The sequence below is a fragment of the Diabrotica undecimpunctata genome, chromosome 8 (assembly GCF_040954645.1).
Source record: "Diabrotica undecimpunctata isolate CICGRU chromosome 8, icDiaUnde3, whole genome shotgun sequence".
NCBI classification, from domain to species: Eukaryota; Metazoa; Arthropoda; class Insecta; order Coleoptera; family Chrysomelidae; genus Diabrotica; species Diabrotica undecimpunctata.
In genome coordinates, this window is record NC_092810.1 from 119472279 (window position 1) to 119492849 (window position 20571).

Consider the following 20571-nt stretch of genomic DNA (forward strand, 5'->3'; position numbering starts at 1 on the left):
CTAATGCTGTGTATTTTTTATCGTAGCACATTCTGTAATAATATTCCAATTTTAGTGTCATACGGTGATGATGTGGTTCTCATTGTAAGAAATGAAAAAAAAACTGGCAAGTATAGCAAAAAGACTGATTCGGAAAAGCTCTAAAGGGACTGAAAGTTAATATTAATAAATCCAAGTACATGGAATTCTTGAGCAAAAAAGGAATAAACACCAGGTGCTCCTTTAAATTGGAGGTGAAGGATGGATCACTTGTAGAATTCGAGAAAGTGGATGAATATATGTACTTAGGTACTCTTGTTGATTAGACATGTAAGAAAAAAACTGAAATCAATCGGAGACTAACCAAGAGCAACAGGTGTGCTGGAGCCATGAGCAAAATAATTAAGGCCAAAGATATATCTCGTAATACAAAAATAAGAGTATACAAAACTATAATTAGACCCACAATGCTATACGCTGCCGAGACGTAGACTATGAACAAAACAATACAGAACAGATTGGAAGCATGGGAAAGAAAGATACGTTGCAGAATGTTTGGTGGAAAACTAGTAAAGAGAGAATGGAGAAGACGAACTAATGCAGAAGTTTACCAATTGTATGCTAACTCTACAATAACAAAGGTAGTGGAAAAGACCAAGAAAGAAATGCAGATATGTAGTCACGGAAGAAGTCAGAGGGATGGGAACCAGAGATTGAAAGCTGATAGCTAATAAAACGATGTAAATTATCCATCTAGCAATAGACCTAAAAGAGCTGTTAACGTTATAATATATACATACATAAATGATATAATAATAGGTTTCAATGAATGGTTTTTACAGAAGTTTATTTATTGTTTTTATTACTGAGTAACAGAGGATTTTATACATTGGCTGAATTAGAGGATATTATAAATGCCCCCATTTCTTGAATAACGATGAAGATGATTGAATTGAGATTGTTGAATTGTCACCCAATAACGTCGATGATGTGTCTGATGATGTGTCTGATGATGAAGAAATAGATAACGACATACTAGAAGACACGTGCCCTAAAGATGTTCGAGACAAATTGGAAATACATTCAACTGCTATAAATACTGAACCATTATCACCGCTAAACTAGACACCGGATGAGACTCTTTTGTTTGGCAGAAATGTAGGTCAAACACTTTATAATAAACTTTGGGGATAATACGGATATTGTACAAGCCAAAGAATAAATAATGCAGTCGCTAAACGGAAAAACTCCTGAAGAGGTGTTCGAGATGCTATTTGATGACGACATTATGTGATATATGTATTAAAACAATCTGTCACATATGCTAAACAGAAGAACAGACATGACTTTACGTTCTCGGTTGATTGTATAAGAAAGTTTCTGGGATTTTTGGTGCTTACCGGCTATTATTTGTTACCCCAAGAACAATAAATGTTGAAGCGGGCAGGGTTTCTCCGTCCAAGTGTAGCTGAATGAATATTTCGGCTGGATACAAGTAATTAGGTATAATTACTTCAGACTATTCCTTCGACTTTTGGTGTATTTCCATTAAGCGGTGGTTCTTTTTGTTGTATGGATTTAAATAAACTACCTCTTACTCAGTAGAAATGTAATACAATTATAAACAGTATACCTTTAAATTGTTTGATAGATAATACAATTACCATTTATTTGCTCTCTTGCTTTGTACAAGAAATAATATAACTTACAGTTGGTAATACGTGATCGGATGATTCACGTCCTGAGTCGCTGCTTCGGTCGGCAGTTGAAACTTAAGAGAGAGATTGTATCAGAAGTGTAAGAAAATGTTTATCAAGAAATGTGTTCTACAATTAGTTAGGAAAGATCCTATAAGTCATTTTTTGGAAAGGACCAACGAAAGAAAACAGAGAAAATTTGCCATATGTAAGACTAATGTAAGAAAACCATGCATCAAATGTAATGTCGGGTTACATATACGAGGCTGGATTGATATAAAACTAGCCTTTGATAGAAAAAACAAATTTTTGGAAATAAATCGATTTATTTTTCAACATAGTCCCCTTTTAGCTGGATACACTTAGTAAGACGATGTTCCAATTTTTTTTTCCCATCCGAATAGTCGAGCTCTTCAAAATAAGCTGAAGTTTCAGCGACGACTTTATCATTTGTTGCGAAACGGCGTCCTCCGGGCCATTTTTTTAGTTTTGGAAACAGGAAAAATTCGCTGGCGGCAAGATCTGGGGAATACGGTGGGTGTTCAACCAATTCATAGCCCAATTCGTGTAATTTTGCCATGGCGACGGCCGATCGGTGAGCCGGTGCATTGTCTTGGTGAAAGAGCACTTTTTTGCGTTCCAAACCGGGGCGTTTTCGACGCAATTCGGTATCGAATCGTTCCAATAATGCTGCGTCGTACTCAGCATTGATTGTTTTTTCTTTTTTCAAGTAGTCAATGTGGATAATGCTCTTCGCATCCCAGAAAACAGTCGCCATCACTATGCCGGCCGAATGTGCATTCTTTGCCTTCTTTGGCGACCCTTCGCCGCGTTTGAGCCACTTTTTCGTCTGTTCTTTGGTTTCCGGTGTGTAATAATGCACCCAGATTTCATCAAAGGTAATAAATCGGTGAAAAAAATCCTTCGAATCATCGCCAAAAGCGTCTCCGAAGTGGTCACATGTTTTTGCATGTGATCGATTGTCATCAAACGCGGCACCCATCGCGCGGATAGCTTTTTCATGTCCAAATGATGGTGAATGATGTTGTGTACGCATTCGTAGGAAACGTTTAGGACCTCGCGGAGCTTAATTCAACGATCTGCCATAATCATGTCATAGACTTTGTTGATCATTTCCGGTGTAGTGACTTCATGACCTCCCGGGATGCTCGTCATCAAAAACACTCGTACGACCACGAACAAATTCAGCTTTCTAAAATTTTACTATTGCTAACGAAGGTGCAACCTCATCATAAACTTCATCCAGGTCGGCTTTAATTTGCACATTCGTTTTACCGTTTTCGTGGAGGAACTTAATCACCGAACGATACTCGACTTTTTCCATTTCTCCGAAAACACAAAATTTGCTTGCTTTTGGCGGCTGTAATATCAAGGCTAGTTTATTATCAATCTATCCTTGTAGAATGTATGGTAAAATGGTATTCGGAAATAATATTAAGTTTAGAGTAAATTAATGCCTATCTTCAATAAAATATATATTGATAATTAACATTATCATACGTTCATACGTTAAGAGCTAAAGCCTTTTATTCTTTGTTAAAAAATGAATCAAATCATAACATACAAATATTTTCTTTTAATTGTCAAAAAAATCTTTCTTTGCCAAAGCTTCTCGACCAGGCGGCTTATTTCTCACAGCAAATAAATTTTTATAATTTCACCATCGTGGCTAGAAATTCGAAATCCCATCTTTCTTCTGCAAATGTGACGTCATATGTGTGGCTGGAGTTTGAACATCCAAAAGATTCAAATGTTGTTGCCTCTGCTGTACATGATACTCTCATAAAATTTAACTTTAAAAATTAAATCGAAAAAATTCACCTATTTGCAGATGGATGTGGTGGACAGAACAAAAATAGCACGATGATGTCTATGATAATCTATTGGTTGGTTTATGAAGCACCTGGTCACATCAAGGAAGTGGAGTTTACGTTTCCTGTTGTTGGTCATTCCTTTTTGCCACCAGATAGGATTTTCGGTATGATAGAAAGGGAGATAAAAAAGAAGAACGTTGTAATAAACAGAAAAGAATATAAAGACATAATTGGAAAACACTCAAAGGTGCTGAGACTTGGTAAAGACTGGCAGATATCAGACTGGAGAAAGACGAGTGACGTTGTTGTTAAAAAACCTTCCCAGTGGCATTTTAAATGTAATGCAACGAAACGATTTATATTTTCTAAGGACAAAGATTATATGGCTACGGTAAGGGGGGAAATATTTTATCGTTCTGACATAGGGTTCAGCAAGTCTATAATACGAAAAGGGAAAAAGATTTCTTTATTGAAACCAAAGTTACAACAGATTGGATGTTCATTGAAAGGAGATAAATCGTCCATAGGCACTCTCCTTAGAAACCATTGTGGTGAAAATTGGAGAGACCAGCCGGATCTCAAATTTTATAAAATTATAGATACTGGCGTACAAGCAACTAATAACGAGAGTGCTGCAGAAAATGATCATATTGATGATGAGGACCCAGAGGAACTTAGAGTTTAGGAATTAATATAAATATATACATATTATAATTTGTAATACCTTTTGTACTTTGGATAAAAATAAACTTCACTAAAAGTTTACTTCCACATGCTTTCTTCCTTATTCCTAACACACTAGGTTTAGAAAACAGACTAATATAACAACCACTAATATCGTTAATGGTTGACTATTATCATGTATTTGCAAATGTTAGTTGCATAAATCTGTATTTACATAGTTCACTTGCAAAACTCGGTATTTTCAAATTTTTCTTCCTTTTCTAGCAAACCCAATAACTTTTCTAAGAAAAAAATCATTATATTTTACCTAATAAAGCATTTATCTATCACAAAAAAGTGCCATTTATTATGTCTACGGTTTTTTGCAAAATTTATCAGTTTTTTGCAAATAACTCAGTTTGACTTATACATTAAATACAAAGTTTTGCATCTAGCGGACTCATGTATCTTTTGAGACAAAGAAGCAAACTTTTTACAAAAAAAAAAAAAAACAGAAAAAAAAAGCTGGGAAATGGGTTATCATATTTTAGGAAAAAATGAATATTTCTCAATTACTCATAAATACAATTAAAATAAGGAAAACAGCCTATATGGGACTTATAATGCGCGACTATATTTTTTCAAGTGTAACTGAGTAAAATGTGCAGATTATAAAAATACATTATTGTTGTACAATTTCTATAGCTATTTAAAATAAATGCATTTCAGATTTGATTGCGCTAACGATAACGTTTCACTTCTGAGTAATCATTAGTATTTTAATGCAAAGCAAGAGTAAGAAATGCTGTTTAATAAACAATTAGAAAAATATATTATGAAAAAGACAGAAAATATTCTATTTCACGTTCAAAGCGTCTATGTACCTATTGATACGTATTTCGCTTTAATAAAGCTCATCAGAATAGTTATTCATAGCCGTTCTAACGGCTATGAATAACTATTCTGATGAGCTTTATTAAAGCGAAATACGTATCAATAGGTACATAGACGCTTTGAACGTGAAATAGAATATTTTCTGTCTTTTTCATTTTCTTCGGATCTACTCTGTATGAGTACGAGAAACAAATTCGTTAGGATTTCTGCTTAGATGAATAGACATGTCGTGGAATGCAAATTTTAGATTCCCCATGTCTCTATTAACATCTTTATCATCGTTTGGCCATGCCTTGCAATTTTTAGAAGGCTCCAGATTAAAGCAGAAATCTGAATTTGTTTCGAAACTATCTTACCAAAAATATATTACTTTAAAAACGGTTTTAAATGAACTTTTATACAAGAAGTTTTAAAATGGAGGCAAGCAATTACACATACTTTTCTTTAATATCAGTTTCATTTAATTTGCTTCCTCAACAACTAAATAAGACGGTTTATTGCTTATTTGTTCTTGTCTTATCATCTGTCGAGAACAGAATTTAAATTGAATATTTTTTAGTACTACTTTCATTTTGATTTTATTTAAATAAATGTTTTTCAAGGTGTTGCCGTTTTTGGGCTTGATTACCAGAATAGTAATTATTATTACCATAATTCCTTTCTATTTTTACTAACATTATGTTGATAGTAATTTATACAGTATAATCGATATTTATTGGTAAAAATGTTTACTAGATTTACATATATTAACCTATAAACTTGTAAAACTAGTATCCAAATGCATATTTAGAAAACAAATTCTTATAAAATCACAAAGATATAAATTTCAATGAAGAGGTCAATGTTTGCATACAAACATAAAGAACGGAAAATAACTTAAATAGAAATTTGCAGGTCTTATCATGACTAATGAAATATAAAACAATCAGAGATTGAAATCAATAATATACAGGGTGTCCAATAATTAATTGGGCATTAGCTAATGGGTGACAGCTGACATCAAAATAAAGTGTTCGAGCTCATATTGCTAAGGCAAAATGTTGCTAGTTTTCGTTCTGCAGGGTGATTCATTAATATGTTTTTATATTATTTTTAGATAATAGAAACCGCTAATTTAAGACCGCACGTATTAAAAATTGCTAATATTTCGGAAAAAAAATTACATTTGGCAACTACGGCCTTCAGTAGTTTACTTATTCGATACAAGGAGCCTCAGTACTAAATCAGAGTAGCGGGAGGTTTGTTGATTAGGAGTTACAGCGCAAAGGTCATAATTTCCGCGCGCGTCTAGTCAGCGAAAAAGTTTTTATAAATCGTTTTATTGTGTTTCTTATCACCTTAAGGTATGTATAACCGCTAGTTTTTTTAAATAATATACTATTATACTTTTGTCTTATTGTTTAGTATCCTTTTGAATATACCTCTCTTTCTTTTACTATGTAATTAGTCATCAATTTTTAAATTACTTTGCAGCAAATTACTATTACGATATTTCATAATTTTCTTTTTTCTATTATTGAGAATCATATATTAATTTTTTTAAATTTTAAGCTACAGCAAACTTTTATATATAACTTGTTTGGCTTTATTTTTAGAATGGACTATGAGAAGGAACAAAGAAGACTTCAAGCCCTCATGGAAGAAGAACCGCTTGATATAGAATACGACGACGACGATGACGAGAATAAAGTAAATCCGGAAGTTATTGATGAGAGGTTGGAAGATTCGGAAAGCGAACAAGAACAGGATTTAGAGGAAATAGGAGAAGTTTTACTGAATAATGTACAAGAAGAAAGTGTTTTTAGGGGAAAAGATGATACAGTGTGAAGAAAGCATCAAAGAAAAAACAAAAGGGTACGTATGAGCAAGCCTAATTTAGTAAAACAACCACCTGGGCCTAATAGATTTACGAAAAAGTTGAAAGACATTTATGAAATATGGAGTTATTTCATTGATGAGGACATGATTTACATAATTGTAGAATCCACTAATAAATACATTGAAAGTATAGCAAGCAATTTCTCTAGGGAAAGGGATGCAAAGCTTACAAACCCATCCGAAATTCGCGCTCTTATAGGTCTTTTATATTTGGCAGGGACATATAAAGCCCATCACCTGAATACAGAAGATATCTGGCAAACTAATGGCGACGGTATCGAAATATTTAGACTAGTTATGTTCTTATCCCGATTTCGGTTTCTTCTAAGATGCATTAGATTTGATGATAAGGTCGATCGTGAACAACGTAGGAGACTGGATAAGATGGCCGCCATCCGAGTATTTTTTGACAAATTCGTAGAAAAGTGTAAATCGGGATATAGCTCTTCGCAAAATTTAACATGCGATGAAATGCTTCCTGGATTTTTAGGGAATTGCCCTTGGATACAATATATTCCAAGCAAACGCTCAATAAAGAATTCTGGGCGCAACATTACACTAGATAATTGGTTCATTAGCATTCCTCTAATGTATGTTTTAAAAAAAGAATTTGGATTGACTGTTGTGGGAACCATTAGAAAGAACAAAAGGGAACTGCCCACTGAATTACTTCAAGGATCTCTAAAATCAAGTATGTTGGCCTTTAGCGAGACATGTACCTTAGTGTCGTATATCCTCAAAAAGAAGAAAGTTGTATTGCTTCTATCAAGTCTACATGATGACGACGCTATAGATAAACATTTAAACATTATAAACCAGGAATTCTGACGTTTTATAACAAAACAAAAGGCGGGGTTGACGTCGTTAATCAGCTATGTTCCTCTTATGATGTTTCGCGAAAAACAAGACGTTGGCTAATGGTAATTTTTAGCACCATACTAAATATCGCAGGCATTAATTCGCTAGTGATTCATGCAAGTAACAACCTTGCTGATAATAAAATGCTAAGAAGAAAATTTTTGAAGCATTTAGCATTTTGTCTTATGGATGAACATCTACGGGTCCGAGCAACAGTAGACAATTTAAATAGAGATCTGAAGTTACGTATTAAGGCCATATGTAATATTCCTAACACAGACGGCACTCTAACGAATGAAGGAGTACATAGTAGATGCTACTTTTGCGACCGTAAAAAGAACCGGAAAACGACTGTTTCCTGCTGTAAATGTAAAATAGTGCCAAACTGAACTTATTCGGATTAACTAAAAGTTTCCTTTTTTTATCGGAGTAGAAAATAATTTTTTAATGTTCTGTCCAGTGTTTTTAACATTAGTTTCTTTTATATTATTTTGTAATATGTTACTCTACTTATTAAACCTTAATAAAATCGTGTTTTACTTAAACTGGTTCCAAATACTTTTATTGGCACAAACTAAGAAGTAAAAGACCAAACGGTCATTTCGACCGCGCGCGACTACTAATTTTCAAAAATTCCTAGTGACTACTGAAGGGTTAATATGAAAATGATATTAGTTTTACCATTGACACTAGGTGGCGCCACCTGCTATAACATTGGTTCATTAACGTGGCCATAATTTTTTTGTCCGAACCGCATAAACATTCTAAGAAAAAAACATGAAATAACATTCAATTCTAAATAAAAAAGGTATTCTTGTTTCAAATAAAAAAAGTACACCGTTTTTGAAATAAACGTATTTTTTATAAACGTGCATAAAATGAAAAAAATTTACAAAAACTTATGTAAATTCAAACATTATTCAAAAGGTCTTAAATACCAGTGAATATTAAATATATTAGTAGTAGATAATTTTTCCAAACAGAATGCATATTATTAAAACAATTGTTTTTATTAAACCATTTACACAGTAACAAATTTAAAAAAATCAGAAATTAAATTAAATTAAACAATGAAGTGAATATAAAACAATTGACAAAGTGGATAATTCAAAATGAAACAAAAAAATTACAATAAGTGTTCAAAATGTTTACCATTATATAAACTACATAACTTAATTCTTTTTTATAAGTTTTGTCTTATTTAAAATAATGAGTTTCTTTGGTCCCTAATTACGTTAATTCCCTCTACAATATTTTGCCATAACTCTTGACGGTTATTTATTTTTTTTTTTTATAAACAAGTGACTTTAGGTAGCCCCACAAGTGAAAGTCTAGGGGATTTAGTTCGGGACTGCGTGCTGGCCATGGGTATACACTACCTCTACCAATCCATCTTTGAGGATAAATTTCATCTAGATAATTTTTAACTTCTAGGCTATAACGTGGTGGTGCACCATCATGCATGTAGCAAAAGTTACGTCTCAAATTAAGAGGTATATCTTCTAAAAGAGTTCGTAAATCTTCTTTCAAAAAATTTAGATACGTTACTCCGTCAAGCCTAGTTGGTAATTCGAACTGTTCTACAATACAATCCCCAAATATGCCACACCAGATATTTATGGAAAACTCATGTTGAAAATGATGTTCTTGAAATGCATGAGGATTTTCTGTCGCATAGGTATGGCTATTGCGCCAGCTGAATTCACTTCTTTTAGTAAATGTGGCTTCATTGGTTAATAAAATTTTATTGTAAAACATTGGATCGTCTAAATGCCCTATCATAAACTGACTAAATCGGAGCCTTGCTGGAAAATCCTGTGGTAAAAGATTTTGTACTGGAGTAAAACGATACGGATAAAGATTTTCTGTCCGTATTATTCTTGATACCATAAATTTGCTTATACCAGTGGCCGCAGAAACAAGCCTTGTACTGGTTTCTAGATCTTTTGCAAAAAGGACAACAATTTCATCCTCCATATCCGCATCAATTACTCTCGATCTTCCAGCATTCCCGTTTTTAGGATGAATGACCCTATTTCGCCTAATCTGTCGAACAATGACCGAATAGTTTTATGGTTTGGTTGCCTTTTATTGGGATTAAGTTCGAAATAGCGTTGAACTGCCTTACGAAAGCAAAAATTTTCCTGGGCATACAAACAGACCATATCGCGCATTTCTACTATGGAAGATTCACTATGACGTGGCATTTTACCTTTATCTTAAGTGGTTTATAAAAAACTTAATAGACAAATAATGATTCGCACTGCATTTTGACAACTAATAATAAATCTTGACGTTGCCATTAAGTTTAAAGCATACCTAGGTACCTGCTTGTTTTGCGAAAAATTTTGTGTAGGGTGTACTTTTTTGATTTGAAACAAGAATACCTTTTTTGTTTAAAATTAAATGTTATTTCATGTTTTTTTTTCCTAAAATGTTTATACAGGGCGGACAAAAAAATTATGGCCACATTAATGAACCAATGTTATAATAGGTAGCGCCACCTAGTGTCAATGATAAAACTAATATCATTTTTATATTAAGCATACTAAATTAAAGCAAGATACCAAATTTCACTTAAATCCGTTGAATAGTTTTCAATATATCCCTAAAAATAATATAAAAAAATATTAATGAATGACTCTGTAGCACCAAAACTAGCAACATTTTGCCTAAGGAATTTGAGCTTAAAAGCTTTATTTTGATGTCAGCTATCACCCATTAGCTAATGTCCACTTAATTATGGAACACCCTGTATGTGATTGGAACAACAAAAAATTAATATACAATGCGTTCTTTTATGGAGTTTCGAGAACACCCACGCGGTGATCAGTTAACAGCGTTTCAGTTTCTTTCCAAATATTGAACCTGAACCATGTTCTTGGATAGTTATTTGTCCGACGAAGGAGAAGCATTACTTTTGTTGAGTCTTAAAGCGTCTAAGAAAAAAACGAAAAAGAGAAATGCTGGTTACACCCAATCAATCTTATACTTATACTTCATTTACATTTACATCTACATTCATTTTTCATTTATTTTTATATCAATAAATAGCTCAATAAATTGTACAATTTCATCAGGCATATTAAATACCCATGTAGGTTGGTTCAATACACATGTAGATCTTAAAAAAAAGCATTAATAAAAAATAACTATAAAATAATGACAAATCAAAAATGAAAGCATAACATCAACACACATAAAATAAGAAATAACTACATTTTCCTGAACTAATTTTGGGAAAAAAAAATAGATTTTGTTTTATTTGCCAAAAAAACCCTTTATGGTTACTTTACCATACTTAGTTCTATTTTTTTTTTTTTTCGTTTTGGTTACCTTGCCACAGGAGATTACTATAAAAAAAATCGATCATTCTTATCGTATGGGATTTACAAGTAGTGGCAAAATAGTCAAGGAAGTAAGTAGTGCGATTTGGAAAGCAATCAATATGTTTAACAGTCCTTACGTAATTAATGTGGATTTAAAGAGATATGGAGATTTTTCAATTGAGTTGGTAGTATTGATGAAAAACATGAATATACAAAACGTCCACCCAATAGTATTATATTTTTGCTATAATTACTAATGAAATATTTAAAGTTATTTATACAAAATTTATTTTAGTATTTTAAACCTTTGATGGACATGGATTAGTCCCAATAGTGGAACTAAAAACGAAATTGATTATATTTTTTCAACGCAAAAATCCCTGGTTAAAGACGTAACAGCCCCAAATTGCTTCTCAACTGGTAGCGACCATAGACTAATCCGAGCCAAGCTGATCATTGATAGTAGAGTAGAGTAGAGTAGAGTAGAGTATTTATTTAACTACATAACATATACAAATATTGTTTGTAGCAAGTCAAAAAGAACATACATAGTATTAAAAAAACGAATATAAAACGTAACTTAAGTAATATATACAAACAAGAACACATATAATAAATAGAAAAAACATTTATGGCAAAGTTACGGTAAGCAGTTCAGTCGATGTTCTGCAATGAGTCATATATTCTTCTGAGCAGTAAAAACAATGTTTTAGAAGATTTTTTTTATAACTTTATCGAAACTATTACAGCTTAGCTGTTTTATACTTTTTGGTAAAATATTGTAATAGTTATAATTAAGACTATTTTTTTCTGAAAGACTTAATCTACAGCGATTTGTTCGTAGGTAGTGACAGTTTCGCGTATTGTGAACATGGACATCAGACTGCTTTATTAAATGAGCACGTTTTTTGTGAATTTCAGTTAAAACTTGAAATATCAACAGACTAGGTAGCGGCATAATTTTGAATTTGATAAAGAAAGGTCGGCAGTGTTCTAGATAACTAACCCCTGCTAAAATCCTGACAGCTTTCTTTTGTATTCTGAAAATTTAAAGTGCATTTGTTGAATTGCCCCATATAATTACACCATAGTTTAAATACGAGTGGAATAAGGAAAAATATGTCATTTTTAATGTTTCAAAGTTGACAACCCTTGCTAGTTGGCAAATAACAAATAATGAACTTGATAGTTTTTTCTTAAGTTGTGAGATATGAGCCGACCAGTTAAGTCGATTATCTATGGTTATTCCCAATAATTTAACAGTCTCTTTGTTAACCAGATCATTGTGTAAATTACTTGCAGATATAACCAAATTTTGCGTTTTATCAGAGTTAAGTTTTAGTTTGTTTGCAGCAAACCATGAACTAGATTTTGTAGAAACTTCCTCATGAGACATTTTTAAATCATCATTATTTTTTCCTGATATAACGTATGTCGTATCATCTGCGAATTGTATGGTTTTGTACGGAGATATGAATTTAGGCAGATCGTTGACATAAATAATAAACAAAAGAGGTCCTAAGACCGAACCTTGTGGGACTCCATGTTTAACGGATAGAAAATCGGAGAGATGACCTTTAGACACTACTGCCACACAGATAAGAAGTTATAAGCTTAAGAAGGATACCTCTGATTCCATAGTAATTTAATTTGTGAAGCAAAATGTCGTGTGAAGCGCAATCAAATGCCTTTGACAAGTCGCAAAGAGAAATTGCTATGCGATTGCCGCGTTCAAGCCCCTCAATCACCTCGCTCACAACATTAAATACCGCGTTCTTAGTAGAACGAGCACTTCTGAATCCATATTGTGAGTTGCTAAAGTAATTATTTGACTCGAAATAGGAATAGAATTGTTGTTTGATAACTTTTTCAATCACTTTCCCAAAAGTAGAAACAATGCTTATGGGTCTGTAATTGTCAGTTTTTGAGGAATCACCTTTTTTGTAGATTGGTAGTACTTTTGAGTATTTTAGTATTTCTGGAAATACTCCAGAATTAAATTAATAAGATGAGTGAAAGGTGTTAAAACTATTTGGTAAGTTTCTTTTAAAATTTTGCTATTAATTTCGTGAACGTCCCTACAATTAGAATTACTAAGAGACTTTATTATTTGAGAGACCTCTTCTTCCAGAACGGGAAGAAAAAAAAAGGGCTTGCTCGGAGAAGGATAATTCCTATAATTGACGAGGACATCGACGTTAATATTGGGAAGAGATGTTATTATATTCTCTGCAATTGTAGTAAAAAATTGATTAATTTCGTCTGGAGGTAGATCAGGTTGTACCGAACTGGATCTTGTGGTGTAGTTTCTTTCGAAATTTACTATTTTCCAGCAGTCTCTAGGTTTATTATTGGAATTAGTAATAAAATTACAGTAAGCTGACTTTTTTGCAATTTTTAATTGCCGATTATATTCAACTTTTTGTTGTTTATATACTTTGAATAAATTGGGATCCTTAGTGGCATCTGCAATGTGTTTAACAAGAGAAAGATTAGATCTGTAAGACCTTAATTCATTATTAAACCATTGCACAGGTGTTTTTTCAGCCATTTGTCGTACTTTTTTTAGTGGAAAATACTTTAATATTAAATTGTTATACGTTTCGGTAAGAAAGACTGTTAAAAAATCAGGATCATTATTAATATCATAGAAAAAGTCCATATTTGTACTAGCTAGCGCACGTTTAAGCTTCTGTAAACCAGAAGAAGTAATAAACCGTTGAAATGTTTGATAAGTGTCAACAACTTTATGCTCAGAGTCAATAAATAAAAACTGAGCTCGATGGTCAGAAAAACAAGGTTCAAATACGCCCACTCTGTAAATAGTTTCAGAAAAATTTGTCATAATGTTGTCGATGCAACTACTGGACTGGGATGTGATTCTAGTATAATCGTTTATAGTTGTTTTTAGACCAAAAGATGTTAATAGATTTTGAATATCAAAAAAAGGTTCAGATTCAAGTTTAAAATTTATATTAAAATCACCAAGTATGATAAGTTTATCTGCTTTATTAAGCAAGGATGTTATGACATTTTCAAAATTCAAGTAGTTTAGTAGATTTGAAACAAGAAAGAAAATGGAAAATAATCAGAAATTAGACATGGAAAAACTAAAACAAGAAAAACAGACGTACGAAGAGAGAATAAAGGAAATATTGCCGACCAAGGAAGATCTAAAACACAAACACATCGATGAAATAAACATGATATTTACTGAAACTCCAATGAAAGTGGGTAAAGAAATAGCACAGACAACTACAAAAACATGGGTGTGGTAGTCCAGTGGGACTGTCGGTAGAAGTTATACTTCTATAAACGCGTTCGTCGTTACAAATTTATATGGGAGTCAATCTGCACAATCATTACATATGTAATGCTATAGGTAAGAGAGAGCAGAAAGAGAAAAAGAATTAGTTATACAGGTATATGGTGCATCATTTGCTGTATATAAACATTTGACCTGTAATAGGAGTATAGTAAATGAAGGATTGTATTAATATTTTAACGAAAATATATATTTTTATTTTTATATATGTATAAAAGGAGTTAGCAAAAAAAATTTTTACACAAACTCTGCAGTAAAATTCATTGTTTATTTTGTTATTAATTACAATAAATACACTGCAACATAATTTAATATAATAATACAATATAAATTAAAACGTTATATTAATAAGTATTTAAAACTGCCAATATACATAACTTACTTTACGAAGATAAAAATAAAAAACCAACAACTCGCATTATGCTGTAAATTTTCATTTTATTTTAAAATTCATGTTTTTTGCGTATATTACATATATTTAATAAGATTAACGTGAGGTTTTTAAATATTTCAAAAATAAAAAAGGAAATTAATAATTGGGATTCGAACTCACAACCACCAGCGTATGAACCAAACACGTAAAGGATTTGCCAATTAGACATGACACTAAAGGATTTCAAAATTGACAGTTCTCATTAAAACAGTGATTATTTTGAAATACAAAAGCCGAAAATAATAATTATAAACGTTTAATTTTAAATAATACAAAACATATCACATAAATAATAATACATATTATATTATATATAATATTATATATATATATATATATATATATATATATATATATATATATATATATACAATATTATATATATAATATTAAATATTTACAAGAAACATTTTTATTCTCGAGAGAGGAAGAGAGAGAGAAAATATATCTTCTGTCTCTCTCTTACTCATTATCTTACATATGTAATGGTTTCACAGATTCACTCTCATGCAAATTTCCAACGCCGACCGTGCGTATAGAAGTATAACTTCAAAAAGACCAACAATATAAAAGAAATTTTACAAATAACGCACGAATATTATACAATTTTCTATAAAACTGAACAAAAACCAACCCGTAATCCGTCATCAGTTACAACTGAAAATAAAGAACGTTAACTCTGACCTACAACCAGAAATCAGTAAAAATGAAATAAAAAAGGCACTCAAAGGAATGAAGAATAACAAATCTCTTGGGAAAGGTGGAATAACTGTGGAAATGCTAAAAAATGGGGGAAAAGTGCAGTGGAAGTCCTTTATGTACTAATGAATAAAATATTAAACACAAAACAAATACCCACCTCATGGAACAAGGCAATAACGCTATTACTATTTAAGAAAGGCGATAGAAACGATCTGAGAAAATATAGGCCCATAACGCTATTAAATGTAATGTACAAACTGTTAACTAAACTACTAACAAACAGATTAACAACTAAGTTAGATAATTACCAGTCAAGAGAGCAAGCCGGTTTTAGAAAAGGATTCAGTACAAGCGACCATCTGCTTACGATAAAAATATTAATTAAAAAGGCCAACGAATATTAAATCCCAATGTATATAGCATTTGTAGACTTTGAAAAAGCATTCGATAAGGTAGACCATTGGGCAGTAAAGAAGTCTTTACAAAATGGGAGAATAGACTATAGATACACGGACTTAATTTCCAATATATATGATCAAGCAACAACATCCATTAGAATAGTTGAACAAACGGAGACCATTAAGATACGGCGAGGAGTCAGACAGGGAGACACTATATCACCCAAACTATTCAATCAAGCTTTGGAAGACGTTATGAGGAAACTACAATGGGAAAACAGGGTATTAACATAAATGGCCAATACTTGAATCACTTGAGATATGCATACGACATTGTATTAATAACAGATAAAAGGGAAGAATTACAAAATATGATGGATGAACGAAATAGCGAATCAACAAAAATAGGTCTACAAATGAATTATGAGGCATGCAATGCCACATTATTTAAAAAAGTTGTTAGAGGTAAACAACAGTATGTTCAACTACACATTTTTAAAAAAATTTTAAATAATGAACGGTAAACTTCAGGTATAACTTCATGGAAGGAAAAACGATTATACACACCACAATAATAATATATTAATCTTGGTTAAATATGAGAAACATTGAGTATCTACTGATTACAAATTTCAAAAATGTTAAAACTGCTCTCCTGAACAACTAAGAAAATGGACATAATGTCCTTTACCTCCGAGGTACCGAAGTGAAATTTCAAAAATTGTTTTACCCCTCTTATTTGTTTCACCTAGCGAACAACAAGCACACTTAACTTTAAAAAATCGGCTTCACCTGTTTTCCCCCAGTTCTACATCTAGTTTATTACTACATCTATAATGATAAATACTGTATGTTTTACATGTAACATCAAAAAGCTGTTACGGTATAACTATAAAGTTTCGCGTTTTATTCTAAGTAGGTATTTAAAGAACTAATGAGAACTATTACTATACTTTACCATCGTTTATTTTACTATTAATTTCACTGAAGTATCACTGAAAACTGCCTCACTCAATATTTTATGTTAATGTATTTTGTGTGTCTATAAATAGTTATAAAAATTCTTTGGGAAATACATAAATTTTAATCAAGATGGGAGAAGTCTCATTCATGGTAGGGATTTAAATCAAATATATGGCATATATTACGTGTTTGTAGTTTCCTTATTATTGAGTTGTATTATTAGTCTTCTTTATTTATAATTTTTATTACCAAAATTTCCGAATCTGTATAATTTGTTTAATCCTACGTAATACTCAATGATAAATATTTATTTTGCATATTATGCTGTTCAAAATACTTTATTTTTGTAATGCGTAGTTTTGATGCAGTTGAATAATTTGATATTTTAAGCATAAATCACACATAAAAAACAATTCTATGATAATTTCTAATCCGTTTGAAACAAAAACAATTAATAAATTATTACAAAAGCGGTTTTTAAAGGCTTTATAGACGAATCGATTGCCAGAAAAATCCTGGATGCGAAAAGCTACAGGTCCGGACAAAATACCCGTTGAACTTATTAAGGTGAGGAGTAAAGTGAGCACGAAGGAGTTAACTGAACTGTTTAACGCCATATACGATTCAGGTACTATCCCAGAGAAATGGCTATTGTCAACATTTGTAACACTACCAAACCAACGATCTGCGAAAACGTGCGTAAGATTTCCGAACTATCAGCCTTATGAGTCATGCACGTCAGGTTTTTCTTAAAATCATACATGCCAGAATTTACAAGAGACGCGAAGAAAATGTCGGTGAAATGCAATTTGGATTCCGCAATTCAATGGGTACACGTGAAGCACTTTTCAACTTACAAGTCCTATTTCAGAGATGCCGCGATGTCAGTTGTGATGTCTATATTTGTTTTATCGACTACGCCAAGGCATTTGACAGTTGTCAGCACCAAAAGATGGTCGCCGCCCTACAAAGAGTAGGATTGGATGAGAAGGACAATCCGATCATCATGAATTTTTACTGGAACCAGCGTGCTCAAGTCAAGGTCAAAGACCAGCTGACCGACCAAGTGAAGATCATGCGAGGAGTAAGGCAAGGCTGTATGCTCTCGACGACTCTTTTCAATATATACTCTAAGGGAATTTTTACTGAACCCCTCACAAACCTAGAGATGGGAATCCGAGTAAACGGTGAATACATCAATAATATCCACTACGCCGATGACACTGTGTTACTAGCAACCACCTTAAATGATCTACAAGCCTTACTAGACCGAGTGAGAAAAGTGAACGTAACATACGGACTAGACCTTAATATTAAGAAAACCAAATTCACGGTTGTCAGCCGTGCAAATTTAGATTCCGGGGCACTAATGGTAGGTAGCGAAAAGATGCAGAGAGTCGACAGATTCACTTACCTCGGAACTACCCTCAACTTACAATGGGACTACGCTCAAGATATTAGATTCATAATTAAAATGGCACGGTCTACATTTATCAAGTCCTTGCTGTGTTGCAGTGATTTCATAGTGAGGTACTACATTCTTCCAGTGTTACTATATGGAGTTGAAGCCTGGACACTGACGCAAACCACAGAAAAGCGGATTTAAGCCTTCGAGATCTGGATCTACAGGAGGATACTTAACATATCGTATGTAAACCATGTCACTAACGTTGAGGTGCTACAGCACATGACAAAAGAAAAGAAGTGATTGATTTAGTGAAACAACGTGAGCTTGAGTACCTCGGCCACGTGATGCGGAACGAAGAAAAATATTGAATTCTTCAACTCGTTATGCAGGGTAAAGTATTTGACAGGAGAGGACCAGGACGCCGTCGTATCTTGTGCTTGAAAAACCTCCGACAATGGTTTGGGAGGACCTCCGCGGAGCTGTTTTGCAGAGCAGTCAACAAAAACCATGTTAGCTTTGATGATTGCCAACATCCGGACCGGATAAGGCACTGAAGAAGAAGAAAACCTGACGGCTTGACGGGTAGTTGCAAATCTGGTACCTTATGGTTACAGATACAATTTAATACACAAGCAGTATTTGAAAAAAATAAAGAACCAAGATCAAGTTTTAAGGAAATTCAACGTGGGGCAAATTAAATATGCAGAAAACAAGTTGTTTGACCACGACAGAAATAATAACACTGCATGCTACAAAAATTTTAGTGACAATCAAGAAATTATGAGTCGCTCAAAAGCAGAGTGACCCAACTGATATTTTTGTATAATACATACAACAATAGGTTGCATTTTATCATATCTTTCATTTCAAAGTGGCTTAACTAACATTTCACTGTATACCAAGAGATAGCACGAGTTGTACAGTTAGTTTACGTAAACATTGTATATGATTTAGTTATGGAAAAGACCAAGTGATAGTTGAGCCACTGTTCAGTATGATATTTTAGACAGCGTTGATTCGTTTTTTACAGTACTATCACCTTTTATATGGTTTGTTTGTGGAACCTTAAAATTACAATCTTAAAATAAAGAAAGCAACGAAAAGTATAAGTTAATCTTTAACTTCAAGACAATTGACTACTTGAATTAATTAATAAAGAATATTTTTGTTATGTTTTGAAAATGCCGTTGTCGGATACATCTAGTACTCGTAAACCCAGCGAATTTGAAACAGATTCTGGCTCTGACTTCCATCGACCATCTGATGATGAATTTTACAAGAAACTATGGAAAGCTCCAAAAATGATGGGCTTGTGGAACCTGGATCAAGTAGGAGTAAAAAACGTAAGAAAAACAAGTCAGTTTGAAAAAGATTTAAATCTAAGTTGGAAAGAAATTTAGGAAAATCATATTGTAATTCTCGTGGTAAAATGGAGTTTGTAGCTGTCCAAGAAAGTGTCATTTGTTATTATTTCTTGAAAAAAGAAAAAATATTTTACAAAATTTCTACAATTTCTCTGATTTTAATTTACCAAACTGCTTAATATACAAATAAATCTTGTTAATTAAGGACGACATACAGCAACTCAAAATCATAATAAACGTTCTAAGACACGAATTTATACATTACAAACCATTTTTCAGAATAGCTCTACAAGTTTTAGATGGATGGCTCACCAGAGCTTCAATAAACTAATCAAGTGGTGGCGAAATTATCACTCCGCCACTGGATGAAAGAGGCAAACACCCCCTCAGACTAAGACAAGAGAAAGGGGTATTCAAGGTATACAAGATTTTATTAACAAATTTGACAAATAATATACATTTTAGTATAGCCGCAACAAAAATCCTAATCGATGCTATCTGTCATCTAATTTAAATACCTTAAAACTTTGTATTTGTATGTGCAGTAAGGAACCAGAAGTAAAGGTGTCCAAATTCGTCTTTTCAAAAATATTTAATAAAGATTTTAATCTTGACTTTTGTTATCCTCTTACTGACAATTGCAGACGATGTGACGCTTATACCATAAAAATAAAAAGCTGTGTAGGCGTAGAAAAAAGCAGAATGGAAACAGAAAAAGAGTTAGACCTACAAAAGCAGCTCGAAGGGGAATGAAGGGAGATGCAGCCAAGATTAAAGATACCACAAGAGTAATTAAATTTGATTTCATGATAACTTTAGCTACTCCTAATATTTCTACGAGAGTG

General features: G+C 32.6%; 1 protein-coding gene across 3 annotated transcripts in view; it reads right to left on the reverse strand.

The window, feature by feature from the left end:
* Positions 1-20571, reverse strand: part of y (L-dopachrome tautomerase yellow) — a 98172-nt gene that overhangs the window by 50202 nt on the left and 27399 nt on the right. Inside the window, exon 1 of one of the 3 annotated variants that reach the window (XM_072540844.1) lies at positions 16950-17059. The exons of the other annotated variants lie outside the window; for them this stretch is intronic. Coding sequence (XP_072396945.1) covers positions 16950-16952 — 3 coding nt within the window. The 5' untranslated portion in view covers positions 16953-17059. Of the gene's footprint in view, positions 1-16949; positions 17060-20571 lie in introns of those variants that run through there. 3 annotated transcript variants of the gene reach the window in all.